Below are 19,016 nucleotides of genomic sequence, written 5' to 3'. Positions count from 1 at the left end.
GCAGGGTGATACAAACATACAAGATCAAGGCCTATCTATGGTAATACATAATTAGTCAGATTTAACATAATGAATAATATGTATGTATAAAAGTTAAGTTAAGCAAAAAAAGTATTTACATATAAACAAATTTATGGTCAAACGTGTTTGTACAAATTAATTCTTTCTAAAAAATTAAAAACATCATGCAATTTGTCAGAGTCTGCTAGCATTTCCCTGAGCGTATATGGCTTGGTTAGATAGGTGAAAATTTCATTCCTCTCTCAAGTATATTTTTGATAATCTACCAGAATATGATGAATAGTGAGATGTGTGTTGCATTTTTCACATATGGGAGGGTCATCAGCTCTCAGTAAATGAGAATGCATAAGGTGACTGTGACCTATGCAGAGCCTAGCAAGGACAACCTCCTCCCTTCTCTTTGTATGTTGACTAGAATGCCAGTGTTTAATTTCAGGTTTAATGTCATATAATTTATTTGTTAATGCTTCCTGCCATGTTGACTCCCATTGAGCAATTAGCTTTGATCTTATAAGCTGTCTGTAGTCTGTATATGGAACTGTCAAACAGTATGTGGAGAAGGTATGAGCTGATTTAGCAGCTGCATCTGAGGCCTCATTTCCCTTAATTCCGATGTGGCTGGGAATCCAGCAGAACTGAACATCGAAATTAAGGATTTTTATTTTGTGAAGCAGGTGTAGCACTTCATAAAGTACTGGATGAGGATTATACATAGGAGAAGAGATAGCCTGTAAAGAGCTCAATGAGTCTGTATAAATTATACACTTTTGGTAGCAGTTTTCTTTTATATGCACAAGTGCAAGCTGAATGGCATATAACTCTGCTGTATAATTACTGCAGTCAGGTGGGATCTGATTTGAGATAATAATGTCAGGAAACACAGCAGCACAGCCAACAGAGGTGTTAGTTCTTGAACCATCGGTATAGATGGGTTCAAGAAGAAATCAGTGTATGCTGCTCTGTGTGCATTAAACAATTGCAGGTAGGTGGATGATGGGGTATAAGATTTCTGTAGCTGATAAAGTGAGAGGTTGCAGGATGGTGTGCAAACCTGCCATGGAGGAATGCTGTTATGTTTAGTGTAGCTAATGTTGTCAACATTTATACTAACAGCTTGCACAGTTTCTTTAATACGCATACCAAAAGGATGTATAGCAGTTTGATGTGTGTGATATTGAACTTCCCAATGCAGAGAGAAGATACTATTCCATGTAGGGTGATCTGGGAGAGATTTTATTTTTAGGGTGTAATTAAGAGACAACTGTTTTCGTCGAAGTGCAAAAATGAAGAAAGATGTGTTTAAGGAAACTTGCTTACTGAAAGAAGACATATGCATGTATAATAGTTAAGTGAAGCCTTTTAATAATTATGACTTTGTCCACGTGGTTAGCCTAGTGGCTTTGTGCTTCACAACCATATGCCTGGGGAAGGAGTGTTCTGGGTTTGATTCCCGTCACCGACGTGAGGAGCTTAAGGATCTTCCTCAGCCATAGCCAAGTTAGCCGGTCTTGGGCGTGGACAGCAGGGTTTTTTCATCCCGCAAGCTGGAAAACCAGCCCCCTGAACACACGGATCTACAGCCATAAATACTTAACCCCTCATGAGGGGGCTCAACTCGCCCAATAGGGACGGGGGAGAAAAGGGAGGAAATTCCATATGAATAAATATATAAAATTATGATTGCATTCTAAGGAGTTTGAAATATAAGGCAGAATGAATGAATGAGTAAAACAAATGCTGCAAAGGACGTTTTCAGATGGCCAAGTTGAATCAGGCTGAATGCTATGCTCACTTTGTTTTGTAAAGTATCTGATGTTATTTCCTTCGAAAAGAATTTAACTGTTGAAGTCAGAAAGTGGAATAATTTTATTGAGCTCATAGTGAGTAACTCTTAGAATGGCCATTTAATTATTATTTGTATGTATTACTACTTTTAATTCTATAAGGAATGTCAGATCTCCTTAGAGAGATAAAGTGAATTACTTAATATGCAGGATTTGTATATATTTATATGTTTACAGTAAATATTTTAATTCTTTTATATATTTTAGCTTCATTATTTGGATGAACATAACATATTGGTCTTTGAAGTCAATGCACCACCATGGATATGAATCTGAAAAAATCGAACTTATGAAAACAAAAATATATAAAACATTGTTATTTTATCCACAACTGGCTTTAATATATACATGGAGAAATAACATAACCAGAGCAATCAAGCTTCAAATATAACAAAGAGCCACAAGAGCAAGGAATCTGGTATACACTTGGATTATTGTCACCCTTATAAAGAGTGACAATAACTTCCATATCTTTAGTTGTTAGCATGTTTTTTAACATCTAAATAATCTTTTCAGCTATTTTACTAACTTTTGCTAAATGTCCTCTGAACTTCAGTTCTCTGTCCACCTTTACACCCAAGTCCCTAGCCTCATCAATTTCCTGCTATCCAGCACCATCAATGCGATAGACAGTATGTAACCTTTTAAATTTGAAGTGTATAATTTTAAATTTTGCAACATTAAATTGACAATCACTATCCTTTGCCTACAATTCCAATTTATTTAAATCATCAATTTATTTAAATAACGTGATGTAGATAATCCTACAGGATATCTACATCAATTAATGCCCTCTGGTTTTGCCCCATCAGTAAACAATTGAATATTCCCCTTATATCTTTCCCTATGCCATTAATTTACAAATTAAGGAGTAGTGGCCCTAGTACACGACCTTGAGGTACTCCACTAGTCACCCTCATTGTCCTAGATTCCAATTCACCATATACTATACCTCTAAATCAAATAATTAAAATAATCAAAGAAAATGTGTTGAATGATTTGCAATTCTAATTTATTGCATAGAAAATAATTATTACCAAATATGAATTAGCATAATATAAATCCATGTACTTTGTAGATAATATAACCATGTAAACAATAAAAATGTAATATAAATTATAAGAAAACATTCACAAAATTAGAATAATTTTTAACACAGTTCAAAATATTAGAATATTCCAAATTTTCCTGATTGGTTTGAGGAGAGCATAGAAATAGCATATATTTCAGTATCTGCAGAACTGACTCGTGTGAGGAATCATTTACACATGGATTTTAGTTAATCATTTGCTAAACATTGGTCTAACAAGTGGCATATCAGAAGCTAAGAAATTTTGTATGGTGTCGCTACACAAAGAAGGCCAAACTCAACTATTTATAGCTAAGGAATTGAAATGTTCTCAAGCAAGCATGAGCAGAGTATTGAGACAGTATTCTAATAACCAGTTTTCAAAATAATCACTGCAGCACTCGAAAAGTAATAACTACATCAAGAGATGTGAGGAGATTGAAGAATATCATGAAGAAAAACTGCTTCCAAAGTGTAAGGTATTTTCAAGGAGATGGAAAGAACTAGGTGAATGTGTCTAAATCTACAATGCTGAGACGACTTCACAAATTGGGTTTTAAATCACCACATGTGCCTAAGATGAAGCCGCTTATGACTTCCAAGCAAAAAGCAGCTAGAGTATGATGGTGTAAGCAAAGACTTTTTTTTTGGTGAAGAGGACTGGAAAAAGGTACTTTTTAATGATGAAAGTATGTTTTATGTGTCCCATGTTCAAGGGATACCTGTTTGGCATCATAAACAAGAAGCATTTGATAAAGAATGTATGAAACATTTGGTGAAATTTGCAACTTCTGTCATGGTAAGGGCTTGCATGACAGAGGTCCAGGTAGGCTGTGTATTGTGTATGTGTACCATGTGTACCAATAAATTCTTAAGCACTTTATGTTACCGGCATCAGAAAATTTATGTGATAGCGATTTCCTTTTTTTTTAGCAAGATTCAGCTTCTTGTCACACTTCCAAAACCACTACTAGATGGCTCAAATAAAGGCAAATCAATGTAATTCCTTGGCTGGTAAACTCACAGTTTTAAACTCCACTGAAAATTTGTGAGGAATTATGAATTAACGTCTTCAAGAAGTTGCCTCAAAAAACACAAATGAACTTGTTTCTAGTCTGCAGACCACATGGGCATGTTTCGATTAAAAAAAAAAAAAAAAAAAAAAAAAGACTGCAAATCACTAGTAAATAATGTGCCTAACTATATAAAGGTATGCAACAAAATACTAATTATCATGTTGACTGTAATTTTTGTGCATTTATTTTTGCATTCTAATATTTTGAACCAAGTTAAAAATTATTCTAATTTTGTGAATGTTTTCAAATAACAGTTTTCTTATAATTTTAATTACATTGTGTTTAAATGAGTGTCCGATTCCCACCCATGACATGAGGAACCTTTATCTGGTCTCTTTTGATTAGGTGAGTTAGCCAATCTCATACAGAGGTACAGGATTTTTTCACCTGGAAACTTGGGTTTTTCGTCCCCCAGAACAGGCAAACTGGCCCTGTGAACACACGCGTTTACAGACATTGGACACTCTGGGAGGAATAGGGCTAACCACCTTATTCTCGAGTTATGGTTGAGAAGTCCAAGAATGATTGGAAGGTTGTAAGCACCTAAGTGCTTGTTAGAACCACTGATGGATGTAAACCATGTCTGATTATGTAAACCATGTAAACCATGGATGTGTTTACATGGTTATATAATCTACAAAGTACGTAGATTTAGATGATGCTAATTCATGTTTGGTAATAATTATTTTCTATACAATAAATTAGAATTGCAAATCATTCAACACAATTTCTTTGATTATTCAAATTTTTTGATTTGGAGGTGTATTCTCAGGTGTCTGTCAGCCACCTCCTCCTATCCATGTTATCAGCTTCACATCATTCCCATTTACTGCAACTTCTGTAATAGTTCTCCATGCAGTATTCTGTCAATGCCTTTGCAAAGTCCAGCAGTATTATAGTGTAGCTATTTTCCTTATCTAATTGAAATGTGAGTAAATTACTAAGGCAGGACCTACCTTTTACAAAGCCATGCTGAGATTATTGTATTCCTATCCACCTGCTACTGGATTTTACCTTTAATTACCACTCCTGAGATATTAATTGGTCTCTAATTTGCTCCTTCTGTCTTGGAACCACTTTATGTAATGGATCTATCTTACCCTCATTATGAATTATAGTTTTATAAAGTTATAGGGATATGACAGAATACAGAATAACTCATTAGATATCACATATCTAATGAGTTATTCCTATGTAGATAAACAATTAAGTGGATCGTCATCCTGAAACCAGGGCCGCCCCTTCTCCCCTTATTTTTTGTATAGTTTATGCCAACTTTGCCAACCCCAAAACAACTTGCCGCCCCGTGCAAATGCACGTCTTGCACTGTCAGTAGAGCCGGCCCTGCCTGAAACAGCCAGCACGCTATCACAATGATGGATGGTATTCTTTATTATAAGTTTCTGTGTTTGGTTAGCTCGTATTAGAGCAAATTCAATTTTGCTTACTGGAGGTCTGAAATGGCTTAAAAAAGTTCCATGTTTAGTCTCTAGAGCAGGATTTACAGATTATGTAAAAAACACAAAAAAAAATAATTTATAAAAAAAAATCCTTAGCCCAGCCACAGTACCAAAATGTACTATAGGTTTTTGCAAATAACCTTTTGTGAATGAAAGCAACATAAAAAAAAAATTTTTAAATTTCATAATCCTTAAATCCATTGCCTTCCAGAATCTGTTTCATAGTTTTTTATATACAGTTTGCTTATGTACTTGGTTTTCACTTTCCACGGTGTCTTCCTAATTGTACAGCATCTGTTAATAAAGTCTGATGCCTTTTGACTACTTGTATATGAGAAATATATGACTTCTGCATTACTTCAACCATGATATCTCTTCAGGGTCTGGCTCCCACTGATGAGACTTCAATAAGGGTAGAAACCAGTCTAGGTAGTGGCCTTCCCATTATGCATAGCATTATACACATCCGAAAGGGTGTGTGTGTGTGTGTGTGTGTGTGTGCTTTGCATTATGGGATACATACCATAAAGGCAATCGATGTGAAGTCATTAGCTTCTATATACAAGTAACTCTGTTGGCTTATTTGTAAAAAAAAAAAAATTCATCTCACCATCATTTTGATCTTCATATTATCCAAGTATGTCTGATTTATTACTTTTTCAAATTTCAAATTTAAATTAATAAATAACCTATTAATGTAAGACCTGACGATTGTGAAAGAGGCATTAATTCCATTAACATAAATCTTTTACTTATTATCTTACATCTAAGGAGATACATGGAACTTATGTTTCAGAATATTCAAAATATGTTAATTTAGTTTTGAATAGGGATGATTTTCTAATAAAAAACAAAAATTACTGAGGAAACACACAAAAAAATTCAACAAACCTGAATAAGAATTAAAAACATTTTGCAAAATGTTCATATCCTTTTCTTCATCAGATGAATTATTTTCATTTAGGGACATTGCTGTTTCTTCATCTAAAAAATCATTTATATACGTAGATTATTAAAAATGAATTAGTCCTATAATTATATTTATGCTGATTTATTTAGAAATCCAATAATAATCTATGAATCTGAAATTTACAACAAAAGTATAAAAACTGAATTAAAAAGTCAATTTTTTTTAACAAAAGACAAAGAAAATGCAAAAATCAGTACATTAAAACATTAATTTTTTTTGAAAACTTTAGAGAAAAACACAATCACTATTAAATCCAAAACAAGTTTCAAAGTTTCCTAATAATGTTGTAATCTTTACCTCAAATGAGAGTACAATTATTAGTGTATAGAATCCTCAATGATATTTTATATTATGCATTATTAATAATACATATTAATACATTTATGCATTTAAAAATAAATATATAGTCATCCCTTGGCTTATGTTTGGGTTCCGTTCCATCCGGAAAGACGTAAGTCAATACATTAAATCAACAGAGTTATAAGGGTTAGGGACTTAACCGTAATAAGTATACTGTCATTTTAATTTTTAAACCTTATAAAAAACTGTATGTTACTGCTACTATAAAACAGGAGAATAATCACCCAAATCTTCCTCCACAATATCTTCATTACCTTCTCTATGTGAAAGACCAGGTGGCTGTAGCTCTTCTGGTGTAACCTTTGTTTTGTTTTGTTTTTGATAAAAATGTCCAATGTGCTTTGCTTATTCCTCTTCTTCTTTTCATCATAAATTTGTTTGTAGCAAGCAAACGCATCATGTAATTTCATTTTTACTAATAAGTGGCGTTTAACATTGGGGTCCATGTCTTCAGCCATTTTGAGAACATTGCTAACTGCAGAGAACATTTCTGCAAGACCCTTTCACTGTAAATTGTTTAACTACCTCTTCTTGTTTCTCTTGTCCCTCTTTCTTTTCTCGTTCTTCCTCTTCTGCAACACATTGTTCTTCCAGTTCGACCAATTCTTTGTTGGTTAACTCTTCGGGGGGGGGGGGGCACACTTTCTATGAGTTGAACTATTTTCAACATCATTCACTTCGAGATTCAGATTGTTTGCTAGGCGCATTATTTCTTCACTCAATTTACAAAGGTTTTCATTTTTTTTCAAAACTTCCAAAATCGTGCACAAACCTTTTTACTGTCTATTTCCATATGCCACTCATACATTGAGAGGTCACTTCATCCCAAGCCACAGCAATATTTTTAATAGCATGATAAATATTGAATGCTTTCCAGAATTGCATGAGAGTCTGATCATTTCCTTCAGTAGCAGAAATGACTTATGAAAAAGTTCTGTGTAGATAATATGCTTTAAACACATTGCAAGAACTCCCTGATCCATTGGTTGGATCAATGAAGTAGTGTTTGGAAGGAGAAACATGACCTTGAACTGTGAAGATCACAGATACAAGATGGATGACCTGGAGCATTATCTAGAATTAAAATCTTAAATTCTACATTTTCTTTCACACAATAGCTTTCCATTTCACTTGAATAACAGATGATTAAGGTATCCTCAAACAATTTTTCCACAACTTCTTATTGCCCTGATAATGAACTTGAAGAGTATGCTTACTGATGTTTTTGAAGGCTTGTGGATTCTCACTGTGCCATATCATAAATGGTTTCAGTTTATATCCAGTCACATTACCCCCCCCCCCCCAACAAAATCGTAATACAGTTTTTAAATCTATGCCTGGTTTTGAAACCAGGAATAGATTTTAGCTTTTTGTGGATGAATGTCCGCTCAGATATTTTTTTGTCCGACACAAGGAGGTCTCATCCATATTAAATATTTGCTATGGCAAATGATTTTCCTCCGTAATAATTTTATGTACTTTCTCCAGGCAGCCTTCTCATCGGCACTTGCAGATTCACCATACATTTTCACATTATGTAGTGCAAAACGATGTTTAAATCTCATGAACCAACCGGAAAAAAGTGTTGAATTCATAGTTGTAATTGGGTCCTGCTTTCTCCTTCAACATGTTGAAGAGACTTAGTGCCTTAGCGGTTATGGTCAATAGTGCTAAGGGGTATGCGCTTTTGGTTCAGGTCCTCTATCCATGATGCAAGTAGCTTTTCCATATCACCGATAGGACCTTGTCGTTGCTTCATCACTATCGTCAATTTAATGGAAGCAGATCCTTTCACAGCCTCTACAATTTTATCCTTATTTTTCAAAATTGTCTTCGCAGAATGAGACCATTCAAAGTCATGTGCGATCATCCGTTTCAAAATCAATTGCTTACTTCTTTTTCTGTGATTCTTCACAAGGTTTTTTTTTGCGATATTTAGTTGCACAAAATATCGCAAAATATTTAATGATAAATACACAAATAACCTATTTCTCAAACACAAAATCAACAAAGGAACTGTTGAAGGCAGGTGCAGATTGCTGAGGGAGGTTGCCACTGAATGCATTGTTGCCAATGCGCATGATACATTGTTGCTAAATAGAAATCTTTTTACTTTATGCTCACCTGCGTCTTGTTCGTCGTATTGTCGAAATTGTTATATATTCCCTTATGGGATCACGGACACATCTTTGAATGGACATAAGCCAAGGGATGACTGTATTTCGGTATGAATAAATCTTTAAAAATTATTTTTATCACGTGCATACTGGAAGTAAATATAGGTAATAATCGGTAAAACCATTTATGCTCATCATCATTTTTCTGCTATGTACCCTCAAGGTGTTCAGGTTACTATGACAGCACTACATGATTGAGTATACATTATTATTTATCTCCTATCAACAATTTTCCTCCAAATCAGTCTATCACTTGTGAGCACTCCAGTATTGTCATGTCTAATAGTTCATGCTTCTAAGCTACTTCTGACTGAATCAATCCTAGACCTTGGTCTTCCACTGGTTCTCTTTCCAGCCATCTTGGCATCAACCACCAATTTTACTAACCATTCCTCATGTTAGTAAGTGGCCATACCACCTTAATTTAGCTATGCTGACACATTCTTGAATGCTGAATGGTAATAATTTTAAGTTCCTTTCTAATGTCTTTATTTTTAATGTAATTCTGCCATTCATGCCATCGGCTCCTCTAATTTTCTCAGAACCCTCATATCTGTGGATTCAAGTGCTTTAGTTTTAATCCAACTCTCAGATCCCCAACTTTAAACTGGCTTGAACACTCTCTTGTATACTGATAGTTTGGTGTTGTGGCTAACTTCTGTCTTATTCCATATAAATTTATTCAGCTGGCTACACACAACATAAAAGCTTTGCTTATTCTTATTCTACCCACATCATACCAGCTTTGCTTATTCAGGTTACTATAATTTTACTATAATAGGGTTTACTATAAAAAACAGGATACTATAATTTTGAGACATTCAAATTACTGAAGGGTTTCTATAAAATTAATTCAGAAGATATTTTTGAGAACAGGGCTGGTTGTGGGAGGACTAGGGGACATCCATGGAAACTGGGCAAAAGTGTGGTTAGTAAAGGTGTTAGAGCTGGGTTCTTTACTTTTAGAGTAGTGAATGAGTGGAATGCGCTCCCTGAGTCTGTGGTGGATGCTGTGACAGTGAATGAGTTTAAGGCGAGGTATGATAGATACTGTATGAATGTCGAATAGTTGTGATGAAAATGATTTGGGGCCTCCCTCGATGAGTCTAATGACTCCCTGGAGTTGCCCGTAATAATAATAATAATAATAATAATAATTTATTTCCTATCAACAATTTTCCTCCAAATCAGTCTATCACTTGTGAGCACTCCAATATTGTCATGTCTAACATTTCATGCTTCTAAACCACTTTTTCCTTATTCTGTTGTTTATTTAACCTGCAATCTTTGCAAAAAACTGTGTCTAAATAGCTGAAATATTGTACTTGTTCTATAAGCTTCAGCTCCATTCAGAATGCAACTGAAGTTTTTTATGCTCTTGCATTATTTTCATAGTTTTGGTATTTTTTATTGCTGATTTTCATGCCAAATATGTTACAGCTGTTATTCAATTTACTTTGAGAATGCTGAGACTTGCACTAGATGTGTTTAGGAGTAAAACATCATCTGCATAAAGCAAAGAGCTAAGTTTGACATCTCCAATTCCAGGCCTAATGCCACTACCTTTCATAATGTAATCCATATAGATAATGAATAAGAGCAGAGATAATGTGTATCCTTGTCTTACACCTGATTTTATATCAAACTATCTTCCTGTGTTTCCTTCAATTTTAACTGCTGACTTACAATTTAAATAATGACTATTTAAATATTTAAGTATTGCTCTGTATAATGTTCCATTCACCCCATACAATTAAAGCATTTTGAAAAGCTTTTCTCTGGGCACTTTGTTATATGCATTTTCTAAATCTACAAAACTGAAGTACAGATCCTTGTCATGTGCTCATGATTTCTCAAATATCTATCTATAAAGTGAAGATCTAATCTTGACAACTTCTATTTGGCTTGAACCCAGCTTGATCTTCTCCAAGTTTCTCCTCACAATCGTTCTCATCCTCTTTTCAAGTATGCTAGCATAAATTGTACCTGGAACACTTAATAGAGAAATTACTCTATAATTCTCACATTCAGCTTTATTCCTTTTTTTTTTTTTTTTATAGATGGGAACTATGACAGCTCTACTCCATCTGGAATTTGAACTTCTTACGCAATACAGCAAAAAAAAAAAAAAAACTCCAACTGCCTATCTACATTTAAAGTTTTTGATGGCTTTGTCTACATCAAGTGTTGAAAATGTATAATCCTCTTTGCATTCCTCTTGAAAATTTTCTAGTATGGTTCTGCTGCTTGGTTCGTTTAACAGTCTTTCAAAGTAATTACTCCAGCCATCTATTATATCCTTATCTTCAGTTTTGCATGTCACTATTATCATCTTTGATTCCTTTTACAGTATTCTTTTTCTCCATTTGTTAGCTTCTTCAATAGCCTCCAGAACATTTTGCCACCTTCCTGATATTTATTTTCCATACTCTTACCAAAGTCTTCCCATGACTTTTGTTTAGCTAATGTTACACATAGCTTAGCTCTCTTACATTTTGCCCTATATTCCTTTAGGGCATCTGCCAACTTATTTTCTAGGAACTTTACGTATGCTTTCTTCTTTTCCAGAACTGCTTCCTTAACACTTTGAGTCCCACTGATGTAAATATACACTGATCGCACGTGAACCCAGAATCCTATCGATGTATATTTACATTGCTAAATTAAAAATTCCGAATAATAATATGTACTTGAAGTTCATTATTAGACTGTACTGTAGTTAAATTTGAACCTTCAGCTTCATTATTCATGAGGATGGTTGACTTTTATCAATAAAAAAGGGAAATTATATTAGTACATCATAACGTCTGCCCATTGGCTGCATCACATACGATCACATGTGTTCAAGTTTATATTACATCGTGCTGTCATAACTATGGCTGCTCCAATCTAGAGATCAGTTTGAATTTTTCTGTCACCATGGATAAACCAGGAGCCAGTGGTGCCCAAAGCAAGGGTGTTAAACGAATCTCAAGTGAACGCAAATTAGAACAAATACTTGAGGAAATACTCAATAATGGAGGATCTGAATTAGATGATTGGGCAGACGGTGATCCAGAACAAGAGGAAGCAGATCTCCCCACAAATATGAGCTCCGAGTCAAGCAACAGTGACACAGAACTTTGAATGAGGGGGTGGCCAAATTCGAGGCCATCCAGCGAGTCATGTTTGCAATCGTACGGAACATTGTGGCATTTCAAAAACTGAATGGCCTAATTCAATAATTTACCACTCAACTTTTGTGTCCAATAGTGGACAATTATAGTGATGTACACCCCTATGTAAAATGATATTTTCATCATAATAATAAGACACATAAATTTTATTTATAATTTTCATTATTTATGTAACATTTAAGCAATATTTTGACTGAATTTGTTGAATTTTGAACACTAAAGAAGTAAATATAAGTAGTTAATAAAAAATTAACTTTTTATTTTTTATAAAAATCTTGATTTTTTGCAACCTGTTTCTGGAGCCCATACCACATGTATAACTAAAATTTTTGTTCCAATTAATTGTCAAAGATGCTAACTAAAAGATAAAAAAATAATTATTTGGATATTCAAAAGAAATACTGCACAGCATTTTTTTAAATAGAGCTAAAAATGGTCAGGATAAAGGGTTCTTTAAGTCCCAGTAGGGCTAGGATTCAAAGTGTTAACTTCTTGTGTTCACCATGGGGGTTCTTATTTTTCTATCCTTGCAGACCATGTGTTGAGGCTTAAGTGCTGTGAGGACCTCATGTTGGAGGCTTGATGTTTTTGTATATAGCACTCAGAAAGGATTAAAACAGAATTTAATACTTCCTATATTTCATCTCAGTCAATGAGACATCTTCAGGGATTACAAAAAAACTAATGTAACATATACACAAATACCACACAATATTAAGCCAACCACGTGGGTGATTCTAAAGTCCTATCTTGGTAGAGCGTCATCTATGGGCGGTTGTAGGTGGCCTGGAATGTAAGGTGAGATCTCTGATAATTAGTGTTACCCAAATCTTAGGAAGCTTAATGCAACTGTATTTATTTAGATTTGGTTGATTTCTGAGAGTGGCTACAGATTCTGAAAATAGTCTCTCTTTTTTGAATTTACTGTGGTAGAGCATGGTGGTTTTTTCCAAGAGATCCTGTGGGTTGTATCCAAGACATGGTCAGCCAGGCCTGACTGACCATAGTCATGGTTATAGATGTATGCCTTGTTGGATCATATTCCTTTAACTGATACCTCAACACTCTTAGAAAATGTTTTTCCTTCTGACATCTTACATCTCTTTTCCTTTGCCATCAATTCTGGTTATTTTTCTTGGAATCCACAAGCAGGCAGAGGAAACCGCCATGGGTTCCCCACCCCACCTTGTCAATTTTTATATGGAAAATTTTGAAAAAGGAGATATAGACTCAGTCCCTCTCAAACCTTTTATCTGGCTAAGATATGTAGATGATGTGTTCTCTTTGTCTGGGCCATGATTTGGCTTCATGGCCCAGACATATTAGACTCCTTCCTCAGTCACCTGAACAGCCTACATCCAAGAATCCAGTTTACGATGGAAAAGGAAAAGAACCATAGTTTACCCCTCCTAGACACCTAAGTTACATGCCTTCCTAATGGTACACTGTTATAACGTGTCGTCGTAGTAGGTAATATTTACTTAATATGGCTTGACTCCTTTACTTAACTATCTCTTGAATAAGTTGTCCTATCTCAGCAGTGCCTATAATGTGTCTGTCTTTGTCTTACTATTATATATTTCCCTTAGATTATCACGTGCGCGAGTCTGATCTACAAAGGGATTGTCTCAAGGTTAAGCCAACTCCTTGGTAACAAAGCTTCTGAAGTTAACTTCTCTTTAAGGTTCTGGGAAAATTTATTTGTTCCGCTGCACCACCCAGAACCCTTAGATTGGAAAAACTTCTCAGTCAAGAAGTGAACCTTCAGATATGCACGTGGTTAATCTAATCTATTTCTATACTAAGTTAACAATACCTTCTATAATCAACCATGTTTGCAGTCGTGGACTTAATTAACAATTATCTCCTACTTAGATCCAAATAATTTATGAGTGGTGCATTGGATTCTTAGACACAGGCAACCAAATTAATAAGAGCAAAAGGTTTATTTAACATAATGATCATCGTACAGAATAAAGAACTTTCAATTATCACTGTACTACTAGATTACAAAGTAAAATTAATCAATATACATCACACAGTAATTAATACTACAAAAACATTATGTTCAAAGATTCAAAGCTCGCATTCTTATATTATGAAACCAATAATGACTTTTAGGTGTTAATCATGCTGTCTGGATTAGACATCTCTACAGCTCTTAAACATAGCTAGCAATCAACACAAGTACAATTATAATACATAGCACATATTGCTCACCGACTACGATTAAAATATCACAGTTCTGTCTTAATTTTAGATAGTCTCAAAACTTTATGAAGGTCTATGATTCTTAAGTTACAATTACCTTCCTCTCACACATTACTTGATTAAAGGTTTACTATACCGAACTCGAGGATTCCTCATGCTTGTCCTTTCGATTCTTGGATTCCTTTCAAACAGTTTCTTCCCTCTATGTTAAGGCTAAAATTCCTGTCAGCTTGGGCTGGTCCTCACGGAGTCTGCATACCGATCATCTATGCCTAGAATATTCTTAGCACGAGGTGATTCTGCATCCATAAGGCATGCTACCCAGCCACTATCTTTTCCGAGAGTTGCCCGTTGCTTTGAAAATCCTCTATTCGTTCATCGTAGGGCTTGGAATCTGCGATCCCTCTAATCACGATCCGACACCTCTGACTTCTACCACCGAGAGATAACAGAGACTCCAGACAAAAAGTCATTTTGGGGGGGGGGGGGGGGGTTTCTCATCCTTTTATATCAACCCCTACCGGGACTCCTTGTAACCCTAAATTTTCACCCGACACGTTATTCCTTTGCACTCGTGGGTCTTGCCTTTTCGTAGCGTCTTTTCAGAAACTTAGGTCGCCACGTGCTGTATGTGCACGTGACCGCTTGAGGCAACTTACTAATCTGGTGTTCTTGCCCGCGTACTTTGACCTTATATTCTCATTTGGTTATATGCAATTTACACAGTAATTCTTTTATATAAATTCTAACAGAAAATATGTATATAACAAAATTCATTGTCTAACATACAATTTAGTAGGTATTTTACATGGGAATATTCACAAGTTTTAAACTAATTACGGTATCCAATATTTGTCAGGCTATATACAGCTTATACAAAAATACAAGCGTATCCTTTTCAAGGGTTTTAACTTGTCAAATTATGAATGAAATATTCCTTAGTGAATTGCATTCATTCACAATTTAACAACACTTTCCTTCACTGTATACAGAAAACCTACGCACACAGGCAGATACATTCACAGACTCTCCCATCACCACCCTCAAAATTATCGCATTATTAAACTCTAACCAAGAGAGCCCACAATCGTTGTTCCAGTGGAACAGCCCTTGCAATTGAGCTCAACCACATAGACAACACCTTCCTCTCCAATGACTACAGCGATCATAGTATTAAAAAAATAATCAGTTCCTCCACCATTCCCCGGTCATATCTTCAGAAAGAATTTAGAAATGCCATCACCATACCCCCTACATCCGTAGCACATCGGAAAAAATAGCCAAGATTTTAAATAAGTATAACCTACACATAGCATTTAAGCCTCACCGCAAACTTGCTACCCTTATCTGTTCTACAAAAGATCAGCTACTTTCTCTTTCAGTGCCTGGAGTTTATAAAGTACCCTGTTCCTGTAAGCTGCCATACTTTGGACAGACAGGCAGTTCAGCAACCATCTGTCTAGAAGAACACAAGTCATACATCTGCAACCATGACTATGGTCAGACAGGCCTGGCTGACCATGTTTTGGATACAACCCACAGGATCTCTTGGAAAAAACCACCATGCTCCACCACGGTAAATTCAAAAAAGAGAGACTATTTTCAGAATCTGTAGCCGCTCTCAGAAATCAACCAAATCTAAATAAATACGGTTGCAGTAAGCTTCCTAAGATTTGGGAAATACTAATTATCAGAGACCCCACCTTACATTCCAGGCCACCTACAACTGCCCATAGATGATGCTCCACCTAGATAGGACTTTAGAGTCACCCACGTGGTTGGCTTAATATTGTGTGGTATTTGTGTATATGTTACATTAGTTTTTTTGTAATCCCTGAAGATGTCTCAGTGACTGAGACGAAATATAGGAAGTATTAAATTCTGTTTTAATCCTTTCTGAGTGCTGTATATAATCCACTAAGCCTCCAATATCTTTGCAGACAACTTCACAGGCAGATACCCTACCTGAATCAACCAATGTCTTCTTTAGAGTTGGCCACTACGACTAAAAGATTTGGTTCTTGTTTTCAATTATTTCAGTTATTTCTTCAATAATGTTTGTATAGTCGAGTCTACACTTTACCTGTAAAAGCTACTCAGCTTTAATTCTCTTTAAAACTTTCTTACAAATACTGTTCTTTTCAGTGTGAGATCCATTTTCATTCTGCTTAGTAGCAAGTAATGGTCACTTCCAATTTAAAATCCTCTGTATACTCCTGTATATGCTGAACCAGCATAATGATATGACTATTAACAGTGATGTAATCAATGAGGATTTTCTTATTTGTTGCATCTTTTCTCTATGTGAACTTGTGCACATCTTCATGTTGAAAATTCATCTAAAAATGATTTATATACTTAGATTATTAGAGATGAATTAGTCCTATAATTAGATTTGTGCTGATTTATTTAGAAATCCAATATGAATCTATGAATCTGAAATTTACCAACAGAAGTATGAAAATTGAATTAGAAAGTCAATTTTTTTTTTTAACGAAAGACAAAGAAAATGCAAAAATCAGTACAGTGAAACATTTATTTTTTTGAAAACTTTACACAAGGAAAAACACAATCATTATGAAATCCAAAACAAGTTTCAAGGTTTCACAATGCCTTTGTAATATTTACCTCAAATGAGAGTACAATTACTAGTGTGTAAAATGCTCAATGATATTTAATAATGCATAAATCTTTAAAATTTGTTTGTTACGAAACATGCTGGAAGTGGATACTAATCTGTAAAATCATTTACTTATTATAATAAAATCTGCACACAAATGGAATTAAATTAGATTTTATCTTTGTCTAAAAAAGGTCCATACAAAAATTTATAATATAAATAAGAAACATATTGTATTATGATTACTGTACTATCATGATGCATAGCAAATGAAAATACAATCATACTGCTTAGCAAATGAAAGTGAAAGCAGATCACTGCTATTCAAAATGATAATGCAAAAAAATATGTATATAACGAGTGCTTTTGTAAAATTTTTATTTTTAAGATTCTTTGTGTTATTTGAATAACTATTCATTAAAAATTCACTTCGATGCACTGCATATAAGATTTAGTAGTGACCTCACCTATAGTTTGAGACTATGTTGATGATATTCCTGCAGATTATGCACATGGCAAGAGGAAGTTTATTGCAAACATTATTATTACATGGAACCTCCATAGAGTCCAGATATTCATCATAGGAGACCTACACTATCCACACAAAATTGCTTCTACATCAATACCATATAGAAAACTATTTTTGCAACTTAAATGTTTCTATCATATCTCTTCTTTTATATCTAATCCTTTCTGAGTTTCAACCAACAGACTCTTAATCCACAAACACCTGAGCACTCCATATGCCACTCACCTTCTTACTCATTTTCTGCCTATATCCTCTCCATCACTTCCTCATCCCAAAGAAACTCAGTGACTAGACACCATCATTAAATTCCTGATATGTAACTTTGGTGTGTGTGGGGGGGTAATTCTGATGTACTACGTGAAAATTAGTAACTTTCACATACATCAGAATTACACCATTACTAACTTCCGATTAAAATCTTCCTCCAAATTAATCTGTTCTATCAAAATTCCAATATGAGATCTTATATTTCTGTCTTTTAAGGCACTTTTTACTGTATCAATCAATCTATATCTTGGTTTTCCTTCAGATCTTTTTCCTGCCAACCTGGCAACATTTGTTTTGATAATTCTTCCTCTCCAGACCTGTCACAGTAATCCAGATGTGGGTATCACAGCTTAATAAAAAGGAATGATAACATTATTTAAATTAAGGGGATATTAAATCCCACATTGTTTTAAAACCGAACAAGAAACTCAAAGATCGGAATCAAAGAGTTCATGCCGAATATAGTAACTATAAATGTATCGGCGACTACTAGCATAAGCTAAAGCACGTAGAAGTACATAGTACAAACTAGGGCAACTCGTTGCAAAGGTGGAGAAAGTTCTGATCGTTATTCTTAATATTTTCCATAATGTAAAACCTATCTCCCAAAACCCATTTCCTATGGAAAATACTAAGAATAGTGATCAGAACTTTCTTCACCTTTGCAATGAGTTGCCCTAGTTTGTTTGTGTAATTCCCCACTCAGGCCTATAGCAGATGCCACCAATGCACCTTGTTACAGACTGTCTAAACAGCTGGCCAACTCTCTGACCCCCCTCACCGGAAATTCCGCTTCCTATATAAAAAACTCGACCCACTTTAAAGCCCTCATAGAAAATTTAACCTTGAATAATACAGACATATTAGTAAGATTTGATATCTCCTCTTTGTTTACCAATAATCCCTTAACTGACACTTTATCTCTCTTAGAAAACGTTTTTCCCTCTGACATCTTAGATCTCTTTTCCTTTGCCATCAACTCTGGGTATTTCTCTTGGAAGAAAAAAATCTACAAGCAAATAGAGGGAACCACCATGGGTTCCCCCCCCCTCTCACTCCCCCCTTGCCAATTTCTGTATGGAAGATTTCGAAAGACGAGCCATAGACTCAGCCCTGCTCAAACCTTCTATCTGGCTAAGATATGTAGATGATGTGTTCTCTATTTGGCCTCATGGCCCAGACACGTTAGACTCCTTCCTCAGTCATCTCAATAGCCTACATCCAAGAATCCAGTTT

General features: G+C 34.9%; 1 protein-coding gene across 1 annotated transcript in view; it reads right to left on the bottom strand.

Moving 5' to 3' along the window:
* LOC150104807 (NF-X1-type zinc finger protein NFXL1-like) overlaps positions 1-19,016 on the bottom strand; it is a 307,000-nt gene that overhangs the window by 263,191 nt on the left and 24,793 nt on the right. Inside the window, exon 3 of the mRNA XM_090395984.1 lies at positions 6,362-6,454. Coding sequence (XP_090252110.1) covers positions 6,362-6,454 — 93 coding nt within the window. The remainder of the gene's footprint in view (positions 1-6,361; positions 6,455-19,016) is intronic.

This window comes from Typopeltis vanoorti, chromosome 7 (assembly GCF_054136105.1).
Source record: "Typopeltis vanoorti isolate ZY-2024b chromosome 7, IOZ_Tvanoo_1.0, whole genome shotgun sequence".
NCBI lineage: Eukaryota > Metazoa > Arthropoda > Arachnida > Uropygi > Thelyphonidae > Typopeltis > Typopeltis vanoorti.
Note: the sequence above shows the minus strand (reverse complement) of the source record. Positions and strands in the feature narration are given on the sequence as shown.